Genomic DNA, 13,872 nt, shown 5'->3' on the forward strand with positions numbered 1-13,872 from the left:
AGGGTGCAGGAATCTTTTAAGCCTTAGTTAGGCACTAGAGGTAGAAGAAGAAAGGGGACCAGAACCATTTTAAACCTGAGCTTGTGCCACGCTGCTGGTTTACCAGGAGGGATCCAAGGAAAGAGAAGACCTATTTAATCTTCTTTGATTTATGTTTACATTGCAGTTTTGTTGTTTTGACCACCCTGTATTATAATCCCAAAATAAAAAAAACTACAGTTCTTACTACATTTCTGCCTTGGCCTAATCATTGATCCCCAACACTTTCCTGACAATTGTTAATGCCTAGTAGCTAGAGGAGGTGTGATAGCTTGGATGGTTGGAATGACTACCTCACCTTCTCTCTGGTGTCCCCTTTTTCGGGAGTGGGGGGATTGTTATGTTCAGGACAGGGCAGTTTATTTGCAGGATACAGTAAATTTCAAGACGCTAGGTGTCTCTTTTCGAAAACTGAACAAGTGTTGGCTCGAGCCAACAAGTAGTCGTGTTTCAGAAGTTAATGAAACTAAGAGGAGAGTCTGTAACAGACCCTCTCCCAATCCAGCCACCTTAGGGGAGACCCAGGGGAGGGTACAAGGGTACCCTACCACTGTTCAGGGCTGGGCAAGGGAGTGATAGGGCTAAGGCTTTATACCCAAAGAAGCCTATGGAAATGTGGCGGGGGGGGGGCAATACAGGTCTGTTGCACACCCCCTGTAGTCTGATTCACTTAGGGACCACCATGGACATTTCTGAAATCGCTGGGCCTTCTGGATTCGTGACTTGGTTCCTGCTGAAGGAAGTCCATGAGTTTCGGGTGCACAGGTCACTCCAGGTTTTGGGTTTTTGGGTATGGGTACGGCTAGCTTGTGGTTCCAGGCTCTGTTGGATCGATTCTTGACACTCAGGACACACTAACTTTGGGACCACACTCCACCGTAGACCTCAGAGGGCCCCCAGGACGCGATGCAAGCAGCAGCCACGTAACACATTGCAGAAAATGATCCGGTTGGCAGAAATGAAGAAAACGGTCCTGCAAGGTCCCTCTTCATGGTGGAGACTTGCAACTTCAGGGAAATGCTTATTATTTCTTAAGCTGAAGATCTGCAGAGACCAAGGCTCAACTCGGGATGGCGACAGTTGCAGCGAAGAGGCTCCCGACACAGACTGGTTCACCCACAGGATGGTTCCTCCAGCTGGATCTTCGAGCTGGATCTTCGAGCAGAGGTCGGGACAGGATGTCCCCACCAGTTCAGTTGTTGGCGCACTGATGATCTGCAGAGAGAAGGCTTTACTGGGTAAGTAAAGAAAGGGCTGCAGGCGATCTTCCAACAACAGGTTCTGGGTCTTCAAAAGGCTGCTCTACTTTGTAGGGGTCTTGGTTCTAAGATGATCCGATGAATGGCTGAAGGAGTCCCCCTCTTATCCAGAATGTGGGCTGGAGTTTCTCTCAGCCCACGGTAAGGGGTCAAGAGTAAGCCTCTGACACAATGGCATGTTTGTTGATTGATATAGACTTATTTCCAACATAAGAACATAAGAATAAAACAGTGTCCAACCACATTCTGGTAGATCACCCTCTTTAGTGCCAAGGATAAGGTATCTCGTCCTTGAGGTTACCTCACTGTTGCCAAGGACGAGATACCTCGTCCTTTTCGGCACTCTGATTTGTGCGATCCCTGCAGAGCAGGGATTGCACAAAACTGTAATACACCCCCCGGGCTATGTGAGGGGGAGGTCCCCCCTCACTGCCAGGGGGCTAGATGTCGGTGTGCGTGACGCACGCCGACATGAAACAAAGTAATTTTCACCACAGCAGCCATTTCGGGCTGCTGCGGTGAAAATATAAGGCGAGTCTTCACCTTTCTCCCTCTCGATCTCCCGCTGTATTTAAAGCAGGAGATCGAGAGAGATGTCGTTGGAAAGGGGAGATTCTCCCCTTTCCAACGACACCCTTTGTGACAGCATTGATGTTCGCGGATCGGGCCCAGAGCTCCATCCATGGTCAGCAATGCCCACTAGACCACCAGGGATCTGTTTTGGGAGCAGGGGGAGGGGGGCTGCATACTAGGTAAGCGGGCCCCTCTCACCCAAGCCCCCAAAGCATGGTGCCACAGCGCTGGAGACCCATGGGGGCAGTGATCATCTGCCCCGAGGGATGTGGGAAAAAAAAAATGTGTCGAAGGAAGTGGGGAGATTCTCCCCTTTCCAACAACACCATGTATGACGCATTGCTGGTCACGGATCGGCGCAGAGCGCCTCGATCCGTGACCAGCAACCCACTGGATCACCAGGGATATGTTAGTGACGTGGTGAGGGAGGGGGGCTGCTTACAGTAAGCAGCCCTCTCCCCCCAGACCCTCAAAGCATGGGGGCACATATCTGATAAACCCTGGGGGCAGATGGCTGATCAACGGGGATGGGGGTTCGGGGTGTCTTATTTTTTTGCCCCCCTGAAAGGGTGACGGCCCTCCCCCTCCCACACCAAGTGGAAAGGGGGGGCACCCCTTGTAGTCCTCTCTGGGGCCAGATTTATGCCCCCAGGCAGGAGTACATGAGGTGGCCCCCCATCCAATTGGGGGTGGAGGGGGCCACCAGGAATAAGTGTGCAGGCCCCCCAAAGGATGGGGCCTGCAGGTTAGGGCCCCCTGGGGCAGATGGCTGATCATCTGCCCCGTGAAGGGGCAAAATGAAAAAAAATGAAATCGAAAAAAAATTACAAAAGGGAATTTTGGGTAGGAGTGGGGGGCCACTAGTCAAAAGGGATTTATTTTACAGAAAAAGGGGTGACCCTCTCCCCTCACCCCAAGGGGAAATGGGGGCACCCCTTGTAGCCCTCCCTGGGGGCAGATATCTGCTCCAAGTAAGGGGCATCTGCCCCCAGGGAGGGCTGAATGAGATGCCCCCCCTGCATTTGGTGTGGGGGGAGGAGGTAGAGGGTCACGCCCCATTACATTAGAAAATTACCTGGTGGTTTAGGGTGCCCCTCAGCCTGTCCTAAAGTGTAGTGTACCATTTTCCATTTTTTTCTTTGTTTACAAAACGTGCCTTAGCGCAGAGGGGCACATTGGTGTGTCAATCTGGCCCCAGGGTGCCCAAACCTTATTGACCCACCCACTGGGGGGCCTGTCCCACACATTTTTGGTGGCCCTCTCCCCCCCAACCCAAATGGAGGGGGGGTGTACCTCACACAGCCGTTTGTAGGAGGCCCAGGGAGGCCTGCATGAGGTGCCCCTGCCATCCATTTGGGTGTCCTGATGAAAACGGTACCTCATATGTGTGGGTGCACCTACCTACCGGCCTAGGGTGTCGAAGCCAGCAAGGAAAACAGGGAACCCCATGCATTTCCCAGAAGAGGACACCCGTGGGAATCCACAGAGGTCTGACTTGCGCGAAGAGGCCCAGAATTTATTACTCAGAACCCCAGACAAAGTCAACATTGTGTTTTTTCCCCAGCAAATATCGCACTTTGTTGGGGATTGTGGATAATAAAAACTGGGGCAATTTGTGCAAGGCAGACCTCTGTGGATTCCGACGGGTGTCTGCTTTTTCAGAAATGCATGGGGTTCCCCGTTTTCCTTGGTGGCTTGGACACCCGAGGCCCATATCTGTATGTTGTGCCGGTCAGCAGAGCGTCTCAAATTACGGTGTGAAAACAGACTTGGGGTTACTTGTGTTTTAGGCTTTCCCCCTGGCGCCCAGATATGGTGCACCCACACAAGTGAGGTACCGTTTTCATTGGGACACCTGTGGGAACGCGGACGGTAGGCCATGTGTTGTTGGGGGCGTGTTTCGATGGGTGAGACGAGTGAAATGTGCAGAAAATGTGTTTTTTTTCTCCATATTTCGGACTTTGCGGGTGTGTCTGGGTAATAAATTCTGGGCCGATATGCGCAAATCATACCTGTACGGATTCCCACGGGTGTTCGCTTTTCGGAAATGCATGGGGTTCCCGGTTTTCCTTGGTGGCTTCGACCCCCGAGGCCCATATCTGTAAGGTGTGCCCGTCTGGACAAAGTATGAAATTCAGCTGTCATAACAGAGTTGGGGTTACTTGTGTTTTAGGCTTTCCCCTTGGCGCCCAGGTAGGTGCACCCACACATGTGAGGTACCGTTTTCATCGGTACATTTGTGGGAACACGGAAAGGTATAATATTTGTTGTGTTTGTGTGGTTTTCATAACGTTTTGACCCATTTGCTGGTGCCCTTTGTCACACAACCCTTTCATTTCCCAAATGTCCCCTACATTTAGTCGCTGCTTTAGGCGCCATACACTTTTGTAACCTACACAAGTCACCTACCTTTGAAAAGGTCTGCCTGTGCTCTTTCAAAAAATGTATGCTTGCCGTTCCTCACCACATTTGTTTTCCTGATTTACACATGCTAAGTGTGTCTGTTCGGGCTGTAAGCATAAAACTCCTGTGTACCATGGCCCAGTGTTTGGCTTGTGGTATTGCTTGTTTTGTAAAACACTACAAAAAATGTGTGCTTTCCTAACTGCAAGAGTCGGGGGAATGTAGCGGAGCATTGTTTTTCTCAAAATTCATAGAAGCCATTGCCGTACCAAGCCAACCATGTACAACACATACCTTTTTTGACGGTCATTTTCCTGCTTTTCCCCCAATCTATGGCATTTTCCCCTACCTAGTTGCTGCCCGACCTACGCAAATCACCCCTTCCTAAACTTGGAATTTTGTCTACTTTTCAGAAATGTATGCTTTTCTGTCCTCCGATTCGGCTTTCCTACCCCTTTCTTCCATTCCGTCCATGTATGTATAATTGGCAAAAATGGTAAAATCGCGTACCCCTCACAAAACGGTTGATTACCACATAAACATATTTTTTTTTCGTTTCCACTCAACCTGTTCTTGAAAGCCAGGAAATTGGGGAATTCAGCACAGCAAACCATTTGTTCCTAGATCTTACAAGGAAAAAACCACATGCTTCTTTGTACATCGTTTTATTGGCATTTATTGAAAAAACACAACATTTTCACCCTTTTTGCTTATTTTCTCACACCCCCCCTACAGCTACCTAGAATTCCTGGGTGACCTTACGACCGCCTACATGTGGGAAAAAAGGGGCCAAATTTGGCCGAGATATCTCTTGTAACAAAAAAAGGCATTAAATGGAGACATACCGAAATCAACAAAAAAGGCATTTGCAATGGGGGGAAAAACACATGGCAGTTAAAGGGTTAAAGAGTCTCTTTATCAAGTTTTAATAGTATCTCACAAAGGGCACAAGCCTTCCTTTTGAGTTTCATTCAAACGTGTAGTTTCTTTACACTTCTCCAGCGGATTCACTTTCCACCCATGGCGTACTCTCCTGCCAGGGTATTTATGACTCTTCAGTCCTTCTTTCACAATATTCTTGTTTGCATCATTGTGTTTGTTATTTTCAATGCTTTCCACATTTGTATCAGTTTGTTAATTATTTTCAGTAACTTCTTCTCGCGCTCTGAATGCTACCCAATGTTAGGGAGAATTCTCATCTATGGCTAATTTCCCCCACTTAGTGAGTCGCCCAGCAGCTTTGCTGGACTTCTGGAGTTTATTTTTTTTCCACTTGGTAAGAGTGAGAGCTTTTCCCCCACTCTTACCTGTGTTTTGCTATGTCTTTCCACCTGTTTTTGTGATTGTGAATCTGAAGTACACCACTTCAGTAGCCCTCTTCTTTTTGTGTGTCATACAGCACCTTCAGTGCCGTGGCACAGGGTTGTCTTTGAGACTTCCCTCGACTCCATTTCTGAGGTGACTACCGTCCCCCAGAAAAGGGATAAAGTTACCATTAACTTTACTTAGTCAATCTACCACAGATCCAGTACACCCCATCTTCCATGGAGTACTGGAAAGGGTTACTTCGTATCCCTTTGTATTTGTACCTCCTAGAGCATTGTTTCGCTCTTTTGACATTTGGACTTGGCTGGTGGCAGTGGTATCTACCCTAACTTTTCTACCGCGATTATATTAGATAAACGTGGTACTGTTCTTGGCTATTATATTAGCCTCGAACATAAACCCGCTTGACCAAATCGTCTTTCTTTTGGCTCCGGTTGGGTTTATTCGCCATTTCTTTTTGTTAAAGTCCTTCTTGTGTTTTACTTTGCGCAGCAAACTAGGTTCGCCTGCTTTGTTCACTGTCTTTTGGTGGGCTTCTGCTCAGAAGCCCTCCTCGAGGTGCCTGGGTGTCTAGGTGGGCTGAATGTGAGGGAGGGGTGTAGTCACCCCCTGCACAGGGTATCCTAGGAAACCCAAGTCGCACTTTGTCATGACTGGCCAGGATAGTTGTCCGGGCTGGACAACCCCCCAGCTGGGTGATTGACAGCCAGGCTGTGTGAATGAGGGTTTTTCGCATAAAAGGCAGGTCTCTTGGGCTAGAAGTCAGAGAGTCGCCACTGGAACTACAAGGAACCGAAGAGAAGCGGAGAGAACGACGGCTGCTGCAACTACCCCGTCCCGGTGAAGCCCTGCTGCAGTCCTGAGCTATCTTCCCTTCAACGACTTAGAGAAGATCCAGTCTGGAGTCTTTTTCCCTTGAGCTTGGTGGGGACAACCAGCTCATCTTCTACAGCCAGAGGATCCTCTTCCTTGGTCGAAATCGCTGCACACTGATGTAGTGGTCCGGATAGCCACCTGAAGAGCCTCTCCTGTTTTTAAGGAGCACTCCTTTTATTCTCCGTCGCTGCTGCTGGCTTCATCCCAGTGTGGTGCAGACCTCCTTCAGACGTCCTACTTCACAATGAAGCTCCAGGAATCGTGAGTCTGCGGGAAACCAACAGGAACAACTGCCAGGGCACCAGCTACACCATTGGAACAAGGTACTATGTTCTACTTGAGGAAACTGGGTGAATCCCTTTTCTTCATTTTCCAAGGCTTGCCCTTGTCTTCCCTCCTTATAACTTTTTCTTCCGAACATTGACAATATGTAAGTACTTTTGGCTACGTTGAATCGTGAACTGTCTGACTGTGTGATCTTCGGCAACAGGCCCCGGTGTCTTTCGACCCTGGCTCCAGCCCTTTGACTTTTGAACTCCTGTCTCTGAGTGTTTCTTGATTCTGCCTGCCTAACCAAAATATTGCCTGTGATTTTTGCCTCCAACTCCCTCTGGGTATCTCAGGTGCTAAGTGTGTTTTTGCCCCGGTAGCATTTCATGTCACGGATATGCGTTTATTTAGTAGACCGAACTGTCAAAAAGTGATCGCAATCATATTCACGGTAACGTGTTTTGTTCGTAACACCGGTTCATTCAAACACAGGGTACTTACTTTGAGACTTACTGTACAAAGTGAATTGGTTAGTTGTGGTATATTTAACGTGTGGTTTTTATTTGAGTTTAATAGAAGTGTTGCGTTTATAACGAATGGTTTAAAAATAAATGTACTTATATTTTTTTACCTGAAACCTTGAGTCAGTGTTTGCTTGAGTCACAGTAATTGTGCTCCCTTGTGTAACCTCTGCTACTGCTCATATACTCTTGAGATAAGCCTGGCTTCTCCGCCACTGCTACCACTCTGACATAGTAGATAGGCTTGTACCAAAGGTAAAACTTGTATTGCCACCTGTAGTCTTAATTGTGTGTAGTGGTCCCTACGGGCACTGCACAGGATTCTGCCAAACACTCAACAACCAAACTGAGCCGCCATAGTAACCCATTGCGTCTCCCTGGGTTTCCCGGATGCCTCTAGCAGTGGTTGTAGCTTCCTGGCGACTTCTTGTTCGGTCCACTGACTCAGTGTTCGTCTGGTTAGCCGGTCCGTCTTCGTTCTGTTTTCTCCTGCTCCAGGAGGCTTCTGTTGTTCCTGGCGAGAAGGCGGCTGATAGTTTACAGCACATGCTCTTCTCACAATGCCTGTACTCGCCTCTGCACTGCAGCGTACAATTCTCTTCTTTCTCATGTTCTCGTCGGCACTCCAATGGATTACTGACAGCCTTCCACTCTGCCACACATTCAGCCGTCTCTCTCGGCTGCCTCTCTCCTTCTCGGTTTCTTGATACATCATTCAGGAAATCCTATGCACCATTACCCATAGCTTGCTCTCCTTCTGCGTTCCCACCGCTGTCCGGACAGTTCACGACACCACTCTGCCTCCGCACACACCTCTGTTGTCTGTCAGCTGTGTGGGTTTTAAACTTTCTGGTAGAAGTTGAAAGTTTCCAAAGACTTATTAATTGATTTATTTTATTTTATATTTACATTTATTGCAGTGCACAAAGCCCATAGGCATCTAGGCGCTCGTTGCAGTTACAGTTGGGTTAAGGGTCACAAGGTTGCAAAACAGAAACAGAGGTGATGCTATAAGTTAAATGGTAGTATGACAGTTACACAATAAAAGGTAGTGAGTTACACAGTTGCATGAAGGATAGAGGGTAGGGAGTGCAAAAGCTGTTCCAATGTGGAACAAATGATGGGAAATAAGTTTGGAGGAAGAGAAGCTACAGCACAAGCCACATTGCTAGGTCCTTGTTAAAGCATGGTGGGCGTGAAAGAACACAGTAAGTATATACATAGGGAAGAGTAAGATTAAGTGTCACAAGCCGCCAAAGCCGCAGCTAGTGGGGCTGAGGGCTACATCAGCAGTACAGGCAGTTACAATAATGTATAGTGGGGACGATACATTGAGACATAAAATTCAATGAGACATATCCCCTAGCTGGGTCCAGAATAAAGCACGTTAGTGTGCAGGATCGCAGCGAGGTGTACAGGGGAACCGTATACCGGTAAGTGCAGGTGAAGGTTACAGTGATGTATAATGAGTAAAGTACTTTGATACATAAGAGAATTCAGTGAGACATACCCCTCCAGACCCCGCAGTAGGGGCCAAATAAAGCAAGATGGGCATGCTAGGGCACAGCAAGGTATATAAGCGGAATGCTAAGACGGTAGGTAGGCTGCATCAGTAGGCTATTACTTCAGTAGAAATAGGTGTGACAAAAGGAAATCTTTAATGAGGATGCTCGTAGAAAAACCACACCCAGTGTGCATGGGGTGCACGGTATTGGGGTCTGAGTTAGTCAGGATTACAGTGATTTGCATCCTTATCAATGGTGCGGGTATACTTGGGTTTATGGGGATCATCGCTTTGGTCTGCAGCTTGTCCAATAGTGGACCCGCATTGGCCAAGAACTATGCTTGCGCACAGGCCCGTGAGTGAAGGAGGTGCGGTGAGGAGGACAGCTCTGCAATAGACATGGAAGTGAGATCCGTTTGGCTTAGGGGGGCTTCCCTAAGAGACTCTGGAATAAGGGGGCGGGTAGTGGGCGAGAGATGAGCTTTTCAAGTGAAAACAGAGCATGGACATTGAGTGCAAGGGATGCCGGAAGCAAGGCTCTTCTTGCCTTGTAAAGAAGGAATTAGTGTTAGAAGGCAGAGCACTTGAGCCATAATCTTTTCAGCCACTGCATTCAGCTTCACTGGCGCTTGGTCTGTTTCGTGGCTAGTGACAGGTTTTGGAGTTCCTGTAGCGCCGTACGTGCTCGGACAGGCCCAGACAGAGATTTACAGCCTTTCTCGACTGCCTTCCTCAGATGCCGGTAGCGCCGTCCGGCTGGATGCAGTCTCCAGATATGATTCCCGCGCCAGCCAATCAGGTAGGTAGGTGGGTGATAGACTAGAGCGCAGCGTTGGCTTCCTGCCTCTAGTCATCTTCATTACTCCTTCTCTCTTCCTCGTCTCAATACTTCTATGGGGAGGAAAAGACAAACAGGGTGTTTGGTTGAAAACCCCTGGGATCTCTTCCTCTATGCTGCAATAGGCCATACAGGTATGCTACACAGGTGTCATGAGGTGTTAAGGTGTTAAGGATATTTCGCACTATGGGTTCCCTACCTCCCTGGAGTTGGCCTTCCCCCATGTGGTCCTCACGTAGATAGCTGCCCCCACGGGTAGAGTCAGGTAGCTTCTGCCTTTCCCATGCCACAGAGGAAAAGCTTCCCTCCAGAGAGTCAGTGGGGACATTGTAAGATTCGTCACACCACCAATGGCAAGGTTCTGCACCATTCAAACATGGCAGTGGCAATCTGGACAGCCTCTGGCCACTGCTTCTGCCAAGCAACAGACAAATGTGGACTGGGTTCAGGCAGACGCAGGCCCACATTTGGCCCCACACACAGACACTACCACTTCTCCTGTGAAAGCTGGAGCTTTCCCCTGGAAAGGGCTTACCATATATAGAAAATCCAGCTACTCAAAAGGCAGGACGAAGGTCGAATCTCTCGGCATGGCCATTTTGGAGTATATGGTACTCTAATTGGCACTAAGCGGTAATATGCAAAAGTGCACAAGACTAAACACAAAGTTGCTAAAAAACAGTTACAGAGACAAAGTGTCCCTACCGCACTTCACTTAAGGTGATGGGTGCAGGAAAAACCAAACAAAGAAGGTTTCTATGGAGAACAGAGTTCACCTGCATCGATAGTCATAGGGACTGATCAGTTCCCCCAAAAAAGGTAAGCTTAGCAAGGTAAGTTAATGAGACAATGTTCATTGGCTCTAAGTTAGCTACTTCTGTAAGACCAAACAACAGACACCGTTATGCAATTTTCAGAAGAAAACGCTGCACATTTTACATTCAAAAGAATATGAATTTTCTATCTGTTAATAATACTCCAAGCCTTTAATGCAATACAAAAACCTATAAATAATTGATAACTTACTGCATCTTTTTTCATTTAAATCCAGGGAATCATTCAGACCCAGCTGCTGTTCTTCTGCTTTTATACGGAAGACAATTTCAGGGTTGGCAATAATGTAGCCTATGAAAAATAAAATACATATTATTTACAGGCTATATGTTTAGGGCGGATCATAGAATGTTAAGCTGCATAAGGTTTAAGGAAAGCAACATCATCTATTTATTGTTGCGGCATGTCTGTGAGCGCAGCCTCTCTGACTATCACTCAACATTATTACATTAATTGACAAAAAGGAGATTTACAATAGAACTCAGATATAAAAAAGTGTATAGAAATGCAAATTAAAAAGATATAAAAAAGCGCCAATGTGAAATAGCCTCATAATCCAGCAGTTTCATATTCAGTTAGTGGTTAACCAGTACCAAGGATTGTCCGCAGGTTGGCAAACCGTACACCTGCCAGTATGCGACAGAAACTGAACTAATTACTGATGAGGCATAGTGTAGGCAAGAAATGGGTGGACTGCTTGTTGAAGCTTGTATACACTCTGAGAACATCAGGTATTGTGCAGACATCATGAAGCAAGACACAGAAAACCGACTATTGTTTCAAGCTAAAGCACTTTATTCAATCAAATGGCAGGATGGTTGAAGGTCTATCTTGCCCTATTCTAAGGTGGGATTTCCCTAGCGGGATAAAACTAAGGAAATTCAGAGTAAAATAGTTCCAGTTGTAGGTCTGTCTGTGTCCACAACCTATCGTTGCCCTCACCGTTTAGACTCACAATGTGTAGGGATGGTAATAACCAAAAAAGCTAAGTTCAATGCACTGTTCGGTGATTCTTCTAGCTCTCAGCTTTCTTTCCCCCAAGTCTAATATAGTCTCACAAAAGTCTAAAGATCGCTTCTCTCTCTCGAGCTCCAAGCAACATAGTTCAAGATGATACTTGGGGTTCCCTTCCCAAAGTCTCATGCAACACAATTCCAAACAAAAAGGGAACAGTCTTGAAACCTCACTCTCAAGACAATATAAACAGGTGTACCCTTTCCCAAGACTTCAAGTTCTCCTTCTGTATTTGCTGTAGTTAGTTCTATCAGTTCAGTATGCAGGGTTCACTGGTATAGGCGCAGTTGTCAGACCACACAGTCCACCCATTACAGGTCATCCAACCAGGATCCTCCAGCTCTTCAGCCCCTGCTGATTCCTTACCTCTTGCTTCTGTGCGCCAAGGGCTTCCTTTGTGTTTGTTCCTGTGTCCCACAGGGTTTCTTGGCACTTACTCCTGTGCTCCAAGGTGTTCCTTGGCACTTGCTCCTGTGCACCAAGGTATTTCTGATTAATGTCTTTAGGTGGGCATCCTGACCTTGTATATAACGCCCCACTCTTTTGGCTTTCACTTCATCAGCATCTGGGGTTGTACTTAAGTGCTCTTTTTGGATTTTATATGTACATTTCTTAATGGTATAAATGTTCTTCGAAGACACACTGCTCTCAATTCAATTGTTACTTGTGTTGCTTTTGGTTTAAGTTTCATTCTGGAAAGAAAACACTCCTGTGTGCTTGAAATGCATTCTGGTGGTTGAAGTTCAGATAGAAGTTTGAAATGCACTCTTGTAAATTAAATATACGCTTTTTATCTGTTCAGTATTCAAAATACACTTTGGTAGGATAATGTAGGTTTGATCTCAGCTCGTTATTCAAAATGCACGTTTGCAATTGAATATGTATTTGCTTTGAGTTCGGTATTCAAAAAAGCACTTTTGTTGTTAAACGTAGGTTTACTTTCAGACTGGTATTCAAAATGCACTTGGTAGTTAAATGTAGGTTAATATAAATCGGTATTCACTTGCCTGCAGTCCTTTGCAGCACCCCAGTGTCTGTGTGCCCTTCCGACACTCACCAGCGGTCTGCTCCTTATCCCGGTGGCTTCTGCCATTTCCGCTTCGCCTCTGAAGCCAAGAAACACTGCTGTCGCAAGCCCAGCTTGCCTGCTGGATACCTTCCTCTCTGGCTTTCCTTCTGCTCTCCAGTGGATGCAGACTGCGTCTTCTGTGCTCCAGGTCAGCCGGTGTCGTGGTTCGGGGTCCAGTACCACTATGGCTGCTTCCACAAAGAGCAGGTCCCCTGCTGGTCTCTGCCACAACGGCCTCCCTGCTTCTCACGCCTCTGGAGCTTCTCCTGGTTTCCCGATGGGTGTTCCCAGTGCCTCAATGTATGTACCTGCAGTCTTCCAACAGGCTGCAGGTGTGCCTGATCAATTAGAGCTCCCTGACCATAGTTAGGAAGACATGCCTGACCTTTCCAATGTTCGGGATGCAACTTCCGCGTCACAGTACCTAAGTGGTAATCATTTTTGATGTTCATTTCTCCGAGTCTCCTCTTCCTCGTCCCAGTACTGTCATATTATATTAGGGAAAGTGAGGGAAACAGGCTTACAATATATCAGAAAGGTCAGAAAATGTCAGGCTGGTTGTTGGTAGGAAAGGGGGATACCATGTCACTTCCAAGGGCACCCCACTCCCAGTCCCCAAAGACCCTCCACCCAGGCGATACCCCCTCCCCGCCCTCGCTTGTCCTTGCCCAGGATCAGGATCCTGGAGTGATGGCATTTCCCTGGCCAACTGCGCAGAGGATCCATAGGGAATAGGAGTGAGAATACCCTCAGGTTTCTCACAGTATCCTCACTCCTACTCCTCCTGGTTCCTCTTCTCAGGTGGCCAGGTAGCAGCCACCGCATTTGGATCCTGACCATGGGGGTGGAGGAGCGGATGAGGATCACCTGGGTGGAGGGTCCTTGGGGATTGGGAGTAGAGTACCCACAGACGAGACATGGTATCCCCCCTTTCCCTATTGAAAATCATCCTAACCCACCCCCTGCCTTTATGGGCTTTTGTAAAACAACAGCTCTCATTTTCGCACACCTTACCTATGACCGCATAGGGACGAGGAAGAGGTGACTGGGAGTGATGAACACTAGTAGCTCCTTTTACCACTCTAGTACTGGGATAAGGAAGATGCTTGCGAAGAACTGTGAAGGCCAGGCATGTCCCTCTAATTGCACTCAGGCAATGCAATTGAGAAATCACACCTGCAACCTGTCGAGTGGTTGCAGGTGTATAAGAGGAGAGACAGAGAGCAGAAAGAGGACGACCAACCGGGAGGCCTGTGTGGGAGAGATCATCAGGGGTCCTGCGTGTGAGGAGGCAGCATGGTGGGACCTGAAAGGAAGCCAGGACATCGGCAGAAGTCCCAGAGGAC

At 47.6% G+C, this 13,872-nt stretch overlaps 1 protein-coding gene across 4 annotated transcripts in view; it reads right to left on the minus strand.

The window, feature by feature from the left end:
- LOC138452994 (zinc finger protein 793-like) overlaps window positions 1-13,872 on the minus strand; it is a 404,979-nt gene that overhangs the window by 178,320 nt on the left and 212,787 nt on the right. For all 4 annotated transcript variants that reach the window (XR_011260346.1, XM_069605395.1, XM_069605396.1 and 1 more), the window contains exon 4: window positions 10,636-10,734. Coding sequence is in view for 3 of the 4 variants with exons in the window: in XM_069605395.1 (XP_069461496.1) it covers window positions 10,636-10,734 (99 nt within the window). In the remaining variant the exon portion in view is untranslated. The remainder of the gene's footprint in view (window positions 1-10,635; window positions 10,735-13,872) is intronic.

This window comes from Ambystoma mexicanum, chromosome 4p, assembly GCF_040938575.1.
Source record: "Ambystoma mexicanum isolate Mex_15411 chromosome 4p, UKY_AmexF1_1, whole genome shotgun sequence".
Lineage (NCBI taxonomy): Eukaryota > Metazoa > Chordata > Amphibia > Caudata > Ambystomatidae > Ambystoma > Ambystoma mexicanum.